Raw genomic sequence first — 15,194 nt, 5'->3', positions numbered from 1 at the left:
ATTATATGTTTTAAAGGAAAACCAAACCAAGAGTATTTTAAATTTCTCGGTCATTTTCTAAATCAAGAATGTTCAACCTGCAGCCTTCCGGCTATTTTTGCTCTGTTATTGCTTGGATCCCTTAACAGCCATTGCTCGGAGCTCGGCTGCACGCAGAATGCACTTTGAGTCAGGAAAGGAGAAATCGCTAATCCTTCAATTCAATGCAATAATATAATGATTATCTCCCAGACAGCGCCTGTCAAACAGACAAATGTTAATGCTCAGCCCCACACAATTAAACTAAAGACCCTTACAATTGAGTTGCACTGTAAGGAGCAAGCAGATCCTGCTCTAACTATGTGGCACCACCTGCAATCCCACAGCACCACTTCATCCTGCAGCACAGACCACAACACGTGGGCGTCTCTGATCTGACACTTTCCGATTGCTTCTGTCCCTGCGAGGTGGTGCCAGAGTGTCTGAAGCCTGCTCCTGGCACTCCCAGGCCCCTGATTTATATTACCAGCAGTCTGCCATTAAAATATTTATGAAGGCATTACATCCGTGCGTGCTGTTCTAGGGTTGCAGAGGAGATCAGGCTCCGTCAGCCAGCAAACAAAACAATGCTAATTATCAAGATTTATCTGCTCCCTTTGGAGCCAGAGGTGCCTGCAACATACTGTACAGCAAAGCATGGGAGGTCCTTCCAGCAAAGACGAGGACAAATGACAGTATCTGCCTTTTATAGGACAAAAGGTCAGGCTCTTGTTTTATTCTATGTAAGATACTTCTACATGCCTGTTATCTGATACAGCTACATGCATTAATACAGACAACTGTACATCTTTGTTATTTGTCTACCACCCTGCCAGCCTTTCTCCTACTGCAGCAACAGTGCAGGGCCTTTAGTGGGCACAAGTCAAAAGTGAAATAAGGACACAAAATGAATTGGAAAAAAAAATACTGTGATCAAGCAGCTGCCTCAATAGCAGTGGGAGAACCTGTGCTGCACTGATAATGCAAAAACATATTTGTATGCCCAGTATAAACTGTAGATTCATAGAATAGAGGGCACTACATGGGGTTCATAAGAAAAGTTAATACTGTGCTTCTTGTATGTTTCTATGCATCCTAACAAAAGGTGTGCTCAACTTAAGAGTCACTGTGTGAATTAATACTGTACACAAACTTATAGTGTTTTAGGTGTTGTTTTATAGGAGATCGGAATATACATTTAGGTTAAGTAGTGCCTAAAATTAGTGCCTAATCCCTACTATAAAGCATAGCAGGACTAGGAGAAAAATAAGTACTGCACCCCTTCCTTTCTCAAAATGTAACTACTTTCAAGCTCCCTGCCAACCCGTACTATAAACTTGTAAACATGTAACCCTCAGTTGTGCAGAAATGGATGAGTTCCACAATTAAAGGTAGTTGCATCCGCATATGCTATGTTCACTTCCCAAAGGTTGCACTCAGTGTCAGTACATCTGTCACGACTCCTGTTATGAATTAAGTGCAAGTGCACCTGTTGAACCATGGAGCACATGTCACCTTCAAGCTGGATGTAAATGCAGGGTTCCCAACTGTGGTCTTTCAGCAAAATTCAGCACATTTGCACATTGCATTAGCTGTGATGCACTGGATATAATTTCAGCAATTGTGATGGAAATAAGAGAAACAACGCTGCATTTTGGGTAAAATCATGGTGTATTGGATCCAAAATTGCAATTTTTACACTGGACTTGTAGTTGTAAATGAGCACTTTAGTATTCTGGCTGCATTGTGCCAGACAGTGAGTGGCGCCTTGGGATTGAGAAGACCCTCTCTTCGTTTAAATGCAAAACATCATGAATCCTTCTGCTACCATATAGCAGTGATCCCCAACCAGTGGCTTGTGGGCAACATGATGCTCACCACCCCCTTTGATGTTGCTCCCAGTGGCCTCAGCCATCTGAGTATGGCTCACGAGTTAAAAAAAAAAAAAGTTGGGGATCCCTAGCCTATATTGTGAAGTGCAACCAATAGGTTTTAAAGTACAGCCTGGGTAGCTTCAGTCTTGTTTTACATGTCTTACCTTTATAACTTCAGTATAATGCAGCAGGGTTGTCTGACCATTGTATGTGAAGCCTGAGAAGTGATTCCACAAGTGGCACATTTGTACTGACCCTCGGAAAATTGCACTTGTTGATTTCCAAAAAAAGGTGAAAAGGCCCAGGTAACATAGCAGATAACGTAAGCTCTGTAGAATATAATTCAATTTTATCTGTTATCTGCAAAGTAACCTGTGCCTCTTCTCCTTCGAATGGCTGTCTCCATGGCTTCACCACAGCTTTGTTTATATAAACTATAGTAGTCTTTTTGAGGCAAACACACCAGTTTAAACAGTGCAGGGTAACACTACATTATATTATATTATAATGACTTTAATACACTTTCTTTTTTTGTCTTACTGTTCCTTTAAGAGGGGTTCTAACACTAAGGAGACATTTTAGGAGGATACAGTGTTATTAAAAACCAGAAACACAATAGTTTTGGCAAGACAAGCAGATGGCGCTATTATAATAAAAATAATAATATTCTGCCACATGTCCCTACAGCCCTACAAATAGAATATCATTACACAGTAGACTAGGAGTGTATTTTAGACACAGGTCACACTAAGATGTCAACACACTCTGTAGGAAACGCCCCATAGCTCTACTTCTACTCACCACAGCTTGTCTGTCAGCTACGCCAAAGGTGCACTTCTGTCTCTTGCTGGTTATGTAGGCAGAGTTCTCTTGGATTTTCTCCAGCAGTTGGCGCATCGGCTTGCAGTAATTGGAAACTTTACATTCCTTTAGGAAAGATTTCAACTACAAGGACAAAAATAAGAGACAAAACCAAAAATTCAGAAATGTTTCAGGCTTTTGAAACAGAAGGCATAAAAAAAAGTGTGCAGCTTGGGTTGGCAAAATAGACAACAATTTGCTTTATTTTCAAGGTGAGCTCATACACAAATGGCCTGATTTTTTCTAATAAGCGTAATATAATACATGATACAGTGAAACAGTAAGTGGAATAAAAGCCTTAGACAAAATCAATGGGAAGAAATGAGTGAGAATTTGGAAGGTTTACCATAGTTATCTCCAACCAGTGACTCGGGAGCAACATTTTGCTCGCCAACCCTTTGGATGTTGCTCCCAAGGGCCTCAAAGCAGGTGCTTATTTTTGAATTTCTGGTTAGGAGGCAAACATTGATTGATAAAAAACCAGTGTAATTGCCAAACAGAGCCTTCTATAGGCTGCCAGTCAACATAGGGGCTACCAAATTTCCAATTATAGCTCTACGGGAACCTTTTCCATGCTTGCGTTGCTCTCCAAAACTGTTTCCATTTAAATTTGGCTCACGGGTATAAAAGGTTGGGGATCCCTGGTTTAACCAATAACCAGTGGAAATTTCTGAAATATGCTTCTAGATTTTATTATGGGTGCCTGTTGGGTACCTTTAGGGTAATGGCACACTAGGGGGCTGATTTACTAAGACACGAATTCGAAAAATTCCGATTGGAAAACGAACATTTTGCGACTTTTTCGTATTTTTTGCGATTTTTTCGGCGTCTTTACGACTTTTCGGAAATAATCTCGACTTTTTCGTTACCAATATGATTTGCGCGAAAAAACGCGAGTTTTTCGTAGCCATTACGACTTGCGCGAAAAAACGCGAGTTTTTCGTAGCCATTCCGAAAGTTGCGCAAAATCTGGCGATTTTTTCGTAGCGTTAAAACTTGCGCGAAAAGTCGCGCCTTTTTCGTAGCGTTAAAACTTAAAAGGCGCGAGGTTTCGCGCAAGTTTTAACTCTACGAAAAAATCGCGACTTTTCACTTAAGTTTTAACGCTACGAAAAAATTGCCAGATTTTGCACAACTTTCGGAATGGCTACAAAAAAACTTGCGTTTTTCGCAAAAATCGTATTGGTAACGAAAAAGTCGCGATAATTTCCGAAAAAATCGCAAAATACCGATCATTACGAAAAAAACGCAATCGGACGCATTCGGCCCGTTCGTGGGTTAGTAAATGTGCCCCTAGGGGTGTTTTCTAATAAACCGACAGGAATGTCCCCAATGACACACTGAAAAACATATGAACAAAAGTCTATGAAAATCACTGTGATCATGGCACACACGGAAAGCAGCTAATGGTATCATGGCGACTATAATATATCTCTCTCTCAAGACAGTCCCAAGTACTCCACCATAAAAAGCCCTAAGGAGATATATATATATATATATATATATATCAGTCCTGATGGTGTCTGCACTCCAAAGCTTTTAGTATTCTGTGGGGTGCACAGCCAAAATCTGAGTATTTAGCATGAAATAATCCATGGCCGGCACACCCTTAAAATTCAAAAAAAATTTTTTATTGAAAACTCATTGTTTAAAAACCAACGTTTCGGTCCTCATTAGGACCTATATCAAGGATCCTTGATAAAGGTCCTAATGAGGACCGAAACGTTGGTTTTTAAACAATGAGTTTTCAATAAAAAAATTTTTTTGAATTTTAAGGGTGTGCCGGCCATGGATTATTTCATGCTATATATATATATATATATATATATATATATATATATATATATATATATATATATATATATATATATATATATATATATATATATATATATATATATATATATATATATATATATATATATATATATATATATATATATATATATATATATATATATATATATATAGCTCTTGCACTGACTGAGGAGAGTTAAAGGGTTTCTGTCATGATTTGTATGGTGTAGTTTTTATTTCTAAATTAAACTGTTTACATAGTAAATAATTCACTCTACCCTATCTAAAATGTTATTCTTGAACTAACAAATGTATTTTTTAGCTGTAATATTGGTGTGTAGGCAGCCATCTCAGTGCATTGTGCCTGAGTCTGAGCTTTCAGTAAGAGCCAGCACTACACATTAAAACTGCTATCCGGTAACCTATTGTTTCTCCTACTTCCATGTAACTGAAGGAGTCCCAAGCTGGACTTCGATATTTTACTATTGAGTGCAATTCTGATATCTACCACATTTAGCAATACAGTTATCAAGGAGTTGCTATCTTGCTACCTTCACATTGTTTTGCTGATCGGCAGCTGGGGGGAAAGGGAGGGGGGTGATATCACTCCAACTTGCAGCACAGCAGTAAAGTGTGCCACTTTGCAGAACGATTTGACAAAATTGGAAAACTGTGCAGCAAACTGGAAAATGAGGTTCAATGTGGACAAGTGCAAAGTTATGCACTTTGGTAGAAATTATACAAACACAAGCTATCTACTAAATGGTAGTTTGTTGGGGGTATCCTTGATCTGGGGGATTTTGTAGATAACAAGTTGTCTAATTCCAGGCAATCTCATTCAGTGGATACTAAAGCAAATAAAGTGCTGTCTTGTATACAAAAGAGCATTGACTCAAGGGATGAAAACATACATTTTGCCTCTTTATAGGTCCCTAGTAAGGCCTCACCTTGAGTATGCGGTGCAGTTTTGGGCTCCAGTCCTTAAGAAGGATATTAATGAGCTGGAGAGAGTGCAGAGACTGCAACTAAACTGGTAAAGGGGATGGAAGATTTAAACTATGAGGTTAGACTGTCAAGGTTGGGGTTGTTTTCTTTGAAAAAAGGTGCTTGCGAGGGGACATGATTACTCTGTACAAATACATTAGAGGGGATTATAGGCAGATAGGGGGTGTTGTTTTTTCCGATAAAAACAATCAACGCACCAGGGGTCACCCCTTTAGATTAGAGGAACAGAGCTTCCATTTGAAGCAGCGTAGGTGGTTTTTCACGGTGAGGGCAGTGAGGTTGGGGAATGCCCTTCCTAGTGATGTTGTAATGGCAGATTCTGTTAATGCCTTTAAGAGGGGCCTGGATGAGTTCTTGAACAAGCATAGTATCCAAGGCTATTGTGATACTAATATCTACAGTTAGCATTAATGTTTGTACATATAGTTTATGTGAGTGTATAGATAGGTAAGTATAGGTTGTGTGTGCTGGGTTTACTTGAAAGGGTTAAACTTGATGGACTCTGGTCTTTTTTCAACCCTATAGCACAATTCACATGGCTGTGGCACCCTGGGAAATGAAGAATATAGCTAGCCCCGTTTATTTCATTAAATATAAAAAATCTGTTTAAAATTTAAAAAACGGATTACAATGCATGATTATGCTGGAGAAGCTCTACTAATGGATGCGTTTTGAAAAGAAAAGAAGTTTCCCCATGACAGTATTCCTTTAAAAGGAAGACCAGCTGTAACTTAAAGTCACATATTCCAAAAAATAAGAGTGGCTACTGAACTCAGTCCGATTGCACAATTCCTCTACCTCCTTTCATAAACCCCCTTGTATGCTCACACACGCCCTGAGGCCGCACTTCCACAAAGCACAGAACGGCTGTTTGCACATCTGCAGCACTGCTAAGAGAAACCCCCTCTGGCAGGAGACTGTGGGCTCTGTTCCCAACTTTCCTCCCAGAGTGGTAGGCTCTGACATCTGGATAGGGCAGGGACTGGGAGGGAATCTGCCAGAGCCGCAGACAGCCTGGGGGTCTTCTACGTGTCAACGTGTGGTCTCGGCGATGACGCATGAGAAAAGGAGGGGAAGCAGGGAAACTTTTCCAAATTTCCATGCAAACGTAAATTTTAAGGAACCCACTGTTTCCATAAGCTATAACTTTTCTTCAATCAGTGAGGAATGAGCAACCTGTGGCCCTCCAGATGTTGTTAAACAACAGCTAGCAAGGAAACACTCCTAAAGTATTTGGATGTGGATGCAGAAAGCTGTATTTTAACCAAATCTGGAGGGCTGCAGATTGACTGTACTTGATCCATATTGCTTCCAGTAGTCAACATGGGCAAACTGGCAAGATGAGCTAAACAGAGGGGGCGACAGAATGAAGATAGACACACAACTCTATACAGCCAGTGGCAATGGATATACCAGTTCAGTGTTGCACTGAAGCTGTGCCTTGGCAATGAATTATACTTTAGTGAAGGCAGCACACAGGTTGACCTGAGCAAATGTCTGTGTGTGTGTATTAGCATGAAGCTGGAAAAACAAATGCTTGTTGGAAATGAAACTTTAACAGAGGATTACCAAAAAAAAAGCTGGAACTTTGTGTTCAACAAATAAGTAAATGGGGCTGTGTGACCTGCAGTGCCGAAAACATCCTGAATCCCTCGCAGGTGCAGGCTGAGAATAGGAAAGCTGTAAGCTGTGAGCTCTGACTGCCTACAATCAAGAAAGCAAATCCCTGACTAGTATCCAAGTCACCTACTGTAACCCCCAGGCTGCTGGACAGTAATAGTTATGTGGTGCCTTTCTGTGCTTCTCTCCTCCTTAAATCACCAAGAGTTAAGGGAATAAACTGGAACGGCACACTGCTCCGGAGCTAGAATTCTCAGTCTGCCAAAACAGCTCTGCTGCTTCTCTCTCTCTCTCAGCACAGGAAGATGCGATTCACCCAGAACTGAGTGCCAAGCCAGGCTGCGATTAGCAGGACAGATGCTGTCAGGCTGCCAGCGTTACACTCACGCACCCACTCTGCTCTCTGTAGAACTGCACACCTCCTGCATGAGACACCCACGCTATCACACACTGTGCCTGCACCTCCAGCCGAGTCTCAGATTGTTTGATTAATATGTGTTTTACTTTGGCAATCTACAGACCTCAGCACACAATTACATTATAACCTGGATTATAAAACCAGCAAATGACCCCCTTGACCAAAAAACAAACAAGGAATTGATTGCCAACATAGAATAAAGGAAAACTGCTTATAAGCAAGCAAGGGCACTCTAGTTCCAAAATATTTATCTATGCATTTATCTAGGCATCTTCTCTAAAGCTGGTGTTTCCCTAATTATTAATGAACACTGAAGACACCCCTCTGTGGTGTTGAAACGTTGACTTGAATAAAGTAAGCTTTTTTGTATTTTGATATAAAACCAGTGTGCATCAGAGTATTCTCTTTTTTGAACTACAGGAATGTAATTTCCTTTATCATATTTAGACAGTAAGTACTTCTCTCTCTTAAAGGGATGAGTAAGGGCTGTGACAAATCTCCCCGAAATGCCATCCCACCGGCAAAAATTTAAATCGCCGGTGGGATGGCATATGCGGCAACGCGATTTCCCGAAATCGCAGAAGTTGCCTTGAGAGGAAATCGTGGCGGCCGTGTATGCCATCCCATTGCCGATTTAAATTTTTGCTGGTGGGATGGCATTTCGGGGAGATTTGTTGCGGGCGGCTCACAGCCCTAAGGCACACGTAAGGAAAGAGAAGAGCATGTGGAGAAGAAACCAATTTATGACAACCAGTGTGAAAAAAAAAATGCTACTGTACTTTGCAGCCAAATGTATTGTGGCAGAATTTTTGCTCCCTAAAAGAAAAGTCACATCTGTCTGCCCATCCATTTTCTCTAAAATGTCCTAATGCTTTGCGATTTATATGGCCCAACTGGTACAGAAATGTCTGGCAGCTCTTTGGTATCTGGAAATGCTGTAATTGTAAAAAAATAATTTTCTTGGATTCTACTGACCAACCCAAAAAATAACCATCCCCACTTTACCAACACTGAAATAAGGTAGGGTGCCAATTATGGCAAAGATGTTAGGTGGCCAATTACAGCAGTTCCAGACACTACAATGCTATCAATCTGACAAGCAAAGACTAAAAGAAGTTATATAAAAGAAGCTATATTTCCCTAGAACTGTGAATCTTCCATTCAACAGTGTGCAGATTGTGATGGTCTGTTTTATGGTTCTTACTACTTAAAGGAAAACCAAGTTTAACTAAAGAAGTAGGCTAGAAATGTTGCACATTATGTTTTGGGCCTTTGTACCAGCCCAAGGCAACCACAGCCATTTAGCAGGGAAGATATGTGCCCCCCAAAAAAGCCCCAGTAGCTCCCCATCTTCTTTTCTGCTGATTCACTGCACATGCTCTGCTGTCATTTACTGAGCTAAGGGACTGATGCACAATATACTGCATAAAGAAAATATTAATGTCACGTTATAAGGCTTTTTAGTAATTAATACAGATAATTACTACATGGCAGCTCTGAAACTAGTGCAACTAGCATCAGGATTTAATAAACAGCCCTGTAGCGTCAGCTTATATGACAGGCAAACCTCATTTTCTGCATGATAATTTGCAACAATCCCCAGCTTAGCTTCTCAACAGCTGCCCAGAGCCCAATGAGCATATGAGTGTAGCAGGCACTAACAGAATCAAAGATAGGGAGATCCTGTGGCAAATGTAAAGCCCAATATCATTACTAAAAATAGAGATGGTAAAACATTAGGCTGGTGCAGTAAGTTCAGTACATAAAATATGTCATTTTTAGCCATATACATGTTTAGGGTTTAGTTAAGCTACTAAATGATTTGAAACATTTAACATAAACTGAGTGATTGGCAAAGAACGTGGTTTGCTGATACTATTATACATATAATAAGTAAAAAGTAAAAAAAAAACCAAAAAGGCAATCCAAGGAAGCCTTATATCCCTTATTTTGTATCTACCGAACATTATTCTGTACCTGTAGAATACAGGGAAGGACCAGTTCAGGAAATCCAATGAAGTGAGCTTGGCTGTGCAGATATTCCAGTATCTGGTCATAAATTTGCTCAATAATTCCATCCTGTGGACACAGAAGACACCATAGATTGATATCAAAGTGTGCATTGAATGATTGTGAGAAAGAATAACGTAATCTATAGCTGCCCATACACGTAATTAAATATCTGTATATTTTCAGTAAATGTATAGCAGGCACACGATCCTGACTGATATCCAGGAACTATGGATAGTGATGGGTGAATTTGTCCTGTTTAGCTTTGCTGAAATTGAATGCATTTTTTTTTTTATTTCTGTGCAGCTTTTTCTTGTACCGATTGGAGCATTGCTAGCACGATGCAAATTAATTCTGAGGAATAATGGTGAATGTTTTTTCCAGGGTACCTAACTTTAAAATGAAAGCAAACCCTTACTCTTTTCTCCTGTGAATGAAGACCACTCTCTTAAAATGCAGAGACATCATAAACTAGGCCCAGAGAGTATTGCATGAAAATGGAAATTTTATGCTTTCCATCCAAGTATTCCTTCTGCACTAATGCAATATAGGTAATGGCACAGTTAGTGGTTCAAGAACACTTTGGATTTGGGTTCCCGGAGAACTGATCTCACAACCTGTGAATTTATAGAAGTTACTACCAAATCAATCTTGGAGTATGACAGCATGCATTCAATAGAAGGATTATGGAGTGGGGCTTTACCCTGAAGACTTTCTCTTGCAAATTGGTGTTGGACAGTTTTAGGATCACAGCAAAGTTAATGGGTTTCACACTGATCCGACCTGGCCTCTTGTTAAAATTCACCATCTGAAAGATCTGCAAAGAAAAAAATGTCACTTCTGTAGGTTGAACAGTGGTGTGTGTTTTTGCTAAATCATAGATTTATTATAAGTTTATTAAAATTTCTTATCTGAAGCAACTCAGTTCTTATAAAGCTTATTTTTGTTTGCAGTGCAGTAAGCAAAGTGCAATTGTAAGTACAATCTCCACATTTTGTTTCCACAATACAGCTTTTTTTTCCCCAAAATTTGTGCATGTGTGTTGAATCTGACACATTTGTACTGTGCCTGGTACAACCACACCTAATTTTGCAAAATTAACACAATTGCTCCTGCGCTTTTATCCAAATCCGACATAGTATCAAATTTTTTTTAAAGTCTGTCTGGCGCCATTTCCGGTGTTCAGCGTGTAAGTGACATTTGTGCCCTATCCTTTTGGAGCAACTGTGCTGCAACGATTGACACAGGGCACTGGAGGAACCCTGGAGCTATCACCTGGCCAGGAGGTGGCAGTAGTTCCAGGGTTCCACACTGTGGGGTGGTCTCTATCTAAAATCAGAAAACATAGCATCTTCTAACACTAAAGGGCAGACTTTACTGGGCCAATAAGGAAAATTAGCATATTTAGCATATTCTTCTCTGGTACCAACAAACATTGTAAATATTGGTGGGATAAGCAGAATATATTCCAGGACTACAATTTTATGAAATAACAGCAGTTACTTTTGGCATAGTAAAGTTCACCTACTGCATTCTTGGAAACTGCTAAAATCCCAAGCATTGCTTATATGATTTCTTTGCAGAGCTACCATTTTATTAATGCCTTTAAATAATAGAAACATCAAAAACATTTGAATCTGTACAGTTTAGAATCTTACAAACCTTCTTATTGGCCCCCCGCCCCCTAGTCCCTTCTTGATTCTTTTTATATAGTACCGTCAATACTTCATCTGATTTTATCACAATTTCATTTCCCTTGATTAAATGAGAAACGGAAATCAATGAAATTCAGCCTTTTCCAAGTTCTACTATGCTGACTGGCAGATTGACTTCTTTCTCCTTACTTCTTGCACATAGGGATTTAGAACCTAACCTCCTAATACTTCTGCTCTCACTTTTTTTTGGGGGGTAGTACTTTAGATACTTTATTGTGGGTAAAGGAAGTTATATAAGTACTGTTATCAAGGAGATATCTCCAATAGCAGTCAGTGCTCCTTAATATTGTGTGCTGATTTCCTTATATTCAACATGTTCATATCTAATTTTAGTATCTCATAGAAGAGCAGACTTTCATTAATAAAAAGATTTATCTGCAGTAACCAATACTCTAAATAACAGGTTTGGAACTTTCTAGAACTACAGGTTTGGGACTATCTAGAATATTTAGGACCAGGGGTTTGCCAGATAATGGGTCTGTAATTTGGATCCATTAAAAAATCATTTAAACGTTTAATAAAAGCAACAGGATTGTTCTGCCTCTAACAGGGTTTAATTATATTGTAGTTGGGATTAAGTACACGGTGCTGTTATAATATTACAGAGAAAAAGGAAATCAAATAATTTACATTTTTAAAATTGATTAAAATGGAGCTATGGGAGCCTTCCTGAAATTCTGAGCTTTTTGGATAAGTGAGCAGGTTTGGATTTTTTAAGGACATTTTGAAAAATGGATTACTTTCTCCATTTTATAAATAAGCCCTCCGAAAAACCATCTTACTTTTTTCAACTAAACCATTCTCTCGGGCACAAAAATTGATGGCTTTTCCGTGGGAATGTACTGACTATCATTTTGGACCCAATTTTCTACATATGATTCAGCTGACTACTGAAGTGAATCTGAATCTTAATTTGTTGCAGGGCAACATTCTAAAATGAAGTGATGTTTATAGTAGAACCATTTCAATCCTTTGGTCTAATTTAATTTCAGCTGCTTTGATCATATCCCCATATATGTCTCTATTTGCACCCTAGTTTGTGTAGGTGTGAAACTAGATGAGTAAAATAATCATTATCTCCCATGAGCTACTATTTTCAAATAAAGAAGGCACAAGGTTCATATTCTCAATATATGTGAATATTTCAAATACAGTGCCTAAATCTGCCATTTAGTACAATTCAGGAAAGCACCAGAACTTGTTATGTTTCCCGTCCAATTGAATAGGAAGCAAAAAATGTTAGGTGCCTTCTCTTAAAGAGAATGCAAGCAAAGAATACACCCTGTGCAGCACTGACCTTAAGTGTCAATATTACAAATCCAGGGAAAATATAATATTGCAAACTAAAAACTCAGTGTCCTTCTCTTAACTTAATGCTCAGAAATCATCTGGCAGTCTCAAGCAAAAGCATGTGCATTTTTCAAAAACATCTGTCTCTAAAGAGTTAACACATACATTGTCAGTGACTGAGGGCCACAAAACCTTGGACTGATTTCATAGGGTGCGACACTAGACATGTCCATGGTGTCACTGGCAGCAGGAGTTTTTCCATCAGCATGTCCTAGCACGATTTGCCAAGCAGGCAGTTAGTGGGTGGCACATCTGGCTGCTGTCAGTGAGCCCAGTTTCCTTATGCAGGAAAGAGTATGAGACATCAAGCCTCATGTAAACTGAACTATCATAATCTACTGCCCTCATAAATCTGCAGATGATAAACTGCTCTCTAACAGTGCCATACCCACTCAAACAAGAAAAAAAATGTTAACCCCCATCACTAACCAAGGGCTAAGAATTTCTGGTCAAATGAAAAAAAAATGTGTAATAAAAATGAACAGACCAAGAGCCAAAGGTTAGCTGAGGATGCAGGGAGTTATTGCTGACAACCAGCCTGTCCTGTCCTAGGCTAAAAATTGCTCAACAATGATCTCCTTGATTCTCATGTTAGTAGAAAGGTGATTTTTGGTCCCCCGACCCTGAAAATTAAACAATTTGTGCCTATGTAAAATGGCAGACACATTCTTAATTATGTTGCTCACAGTTTTGCAAGACTGAAATACATGGGTATTGTTACCTGGCTGTCATGTTTTGTACTTTTTGCAATTACTGTGATCTCTATTACTGTTTGTGACTGTGATTTACTATTGCATTTGCAGTAGCCTTGCAATAGGACACCAGCGACACCTATTTAGTTGATCAGGGAAACTTGGAAAAAGCATTGCTTCTCCTCATAAGAAACCAGAATGCAATTCTAAATGTACAGATACTTCTGTGAACTAGAAATACTGCCATAAATACAAAATAATCACATTTAAGCAGCTTGCACTTTCGCCTGACTTTTCCTTAAAGGTGCATAAAAGATAAAATATTTCGAATTCAAGTGTAGTTGCTTTCATATGCTTTCCAGACTTGGATTAGCACTATTATCAAAAAAGTTGTTGGTTCCAAGGACTGCAAACTTTAGTGGCCATGCAAAGGGAAAGGCACAGCTCCAGGTATGAAGAATACAAACTGTAAGTACAACAGTGTGAAATATATTATCAAGCTCATGATTCAGAAATACATTATATAAGACTAGTAGAAATACATACATAGTTACATGCACAGAAATAAAATACAATGTAATGCATATGAGGGGTTAAAAATATAAATTCAAATGCAAGTGCAGTGGCAAACCTAGAGGTTACTGGGCCACACAGCATTTTCAATTTAAACTAAACTGACAAATTCTACCAAGATTTATTGATATTACTCATTACTTAGGGCCTTATTGGGCCCTCTAGCTACTGCAGGGCCTGCTTTTTCTGTAGCAGTCCAGTGATTGTCTTTATAGCCTCCAACAAAAAGACACTAATGGACAACAGAGGTACAGCTATCTATAACAGATGAACCTGAAAAAGCCAGATAGCCACATATTCTAAGCTATATTCCTAAGGTTTAATATGATTGAAATTACTACTACTAATATGTACACTTTCTGGACACCTATCCAAAAAGACTTCAATGTATTTTGACACTTTTTTGCTCAAATTAACACTTAGGGCTACATTCATCAAATCATGAGTTCGCATCCCGAATGGGAAAAATTCAGATTGGATACAATAATTTCTGAAGATCGCAAATATCACGAAAACGCTTATGAAAAAATCGTATTAGTCACGATAATATCGTATTGGCGATTCAAAATTTTCGTACTGAACGATTGTAAACAGCGGGAAAATCTTTCCAACATTGATCCTTCTGTGCATGATTTTGGAAGCCTTCCATAGGAATCAATGGCACTCTGCAGCTCCAACCTGGCCCAAGGAAAGTCATGATAACGAAGCTTGAATGAATCCGAAACTTTCATACTCAGCGCGACAATACGATTTTGTCACAAGGTACGAAATCGTCACGCAAAATACGCTCGGAGCGTTCGTGCCTTAATAAATGTCCCCCTTAGAAATCCAGAAAATGCCATATCCTGAGAAATCATTTTCCAGCCTGTAACCGGTCTGTATTCGTCCTCTTTTTATTCCATAACAAATTGTACAAGCTGCATGGCTATTTAGCAATTCATTTTAAGCAGAAAGACTTAAAAGCCAACAAGTATATGCAACCCTGTTACCATGGTCACCTGTATCAAAAGCTTGTGAATTAAAAAAAAAATCTTTTGAGCTTGAGATCTTACAGAATTCTCCTTTTAGTATTATTATGGTGCAGTTAGCATTTCATTAACCAATAAGTATGCAGAATGATGATCTCTTAAATATTTATATAAAATATTAATTGCAGCCCATCGTAATGCAGTATTTACCTATTATAATGTAATTTGCCTCCTGAAAGGGCATCCGATTTAGGCTGGCCATACACTTAAAGATCTTACCCCAATGTGCACAC

At 39.0% G+C, this 15,194-nt stretch overlaps 1 protein-coding gene across 2 annotated transcripts in view; it reads right to left on the bottom strand.

The window, feature by feature from the left end:
- noc2l (NOC2-like nucleolar associated transcriptional repressor) overlaps nt 1-15,194 on the bottom strand; it is a 69,382-nt gene that overhangs the window by 19,520 nt on the left and 34,668 nt on the right. For both annotated transcript variants that reach the window (XM_002936378.5, XM_012967104.3), the window contains exons 13-15: nt 10,307-10,420; nt 9,571-9,672; nt 2,694-2,837 (exon numbers count right to left, since the gene is read on the bottom strand). In XM_002936378.5, the coding sequence (XP_002936424.3) occupies nt 2,694-2,837; nt 9,571-9,672; nt 10,307-10,420 (360 nt within the window). The remainder of the gene's footprint in view (nt 1-2,693; nt 2,838-9,570; nt 9,673-10,306; nt 10,421-15,194) is intronic.

The sequence above is a fragment of the Xenopus tropicalis genome, chromosome 7 (assembly GCF_000004195.4).
Source record: "Xenopus tropicalis strain Nigerian chromosome 7, UCB_Xtro_10.0, whole genome shotgun sequence".
NCBI classification, from domain to species: domain Eukaryota; kingdom Metazoa; phylum Chordata; class Amphibia; order Anura; family Pipidae; genus Xenopus; species Xenopus tropicalis.
The sequence above is the reverse complement of the archived record's forward strand: the minus strand, read 5'-3'. Positions and strand labels throughout refer to the sequence as shown.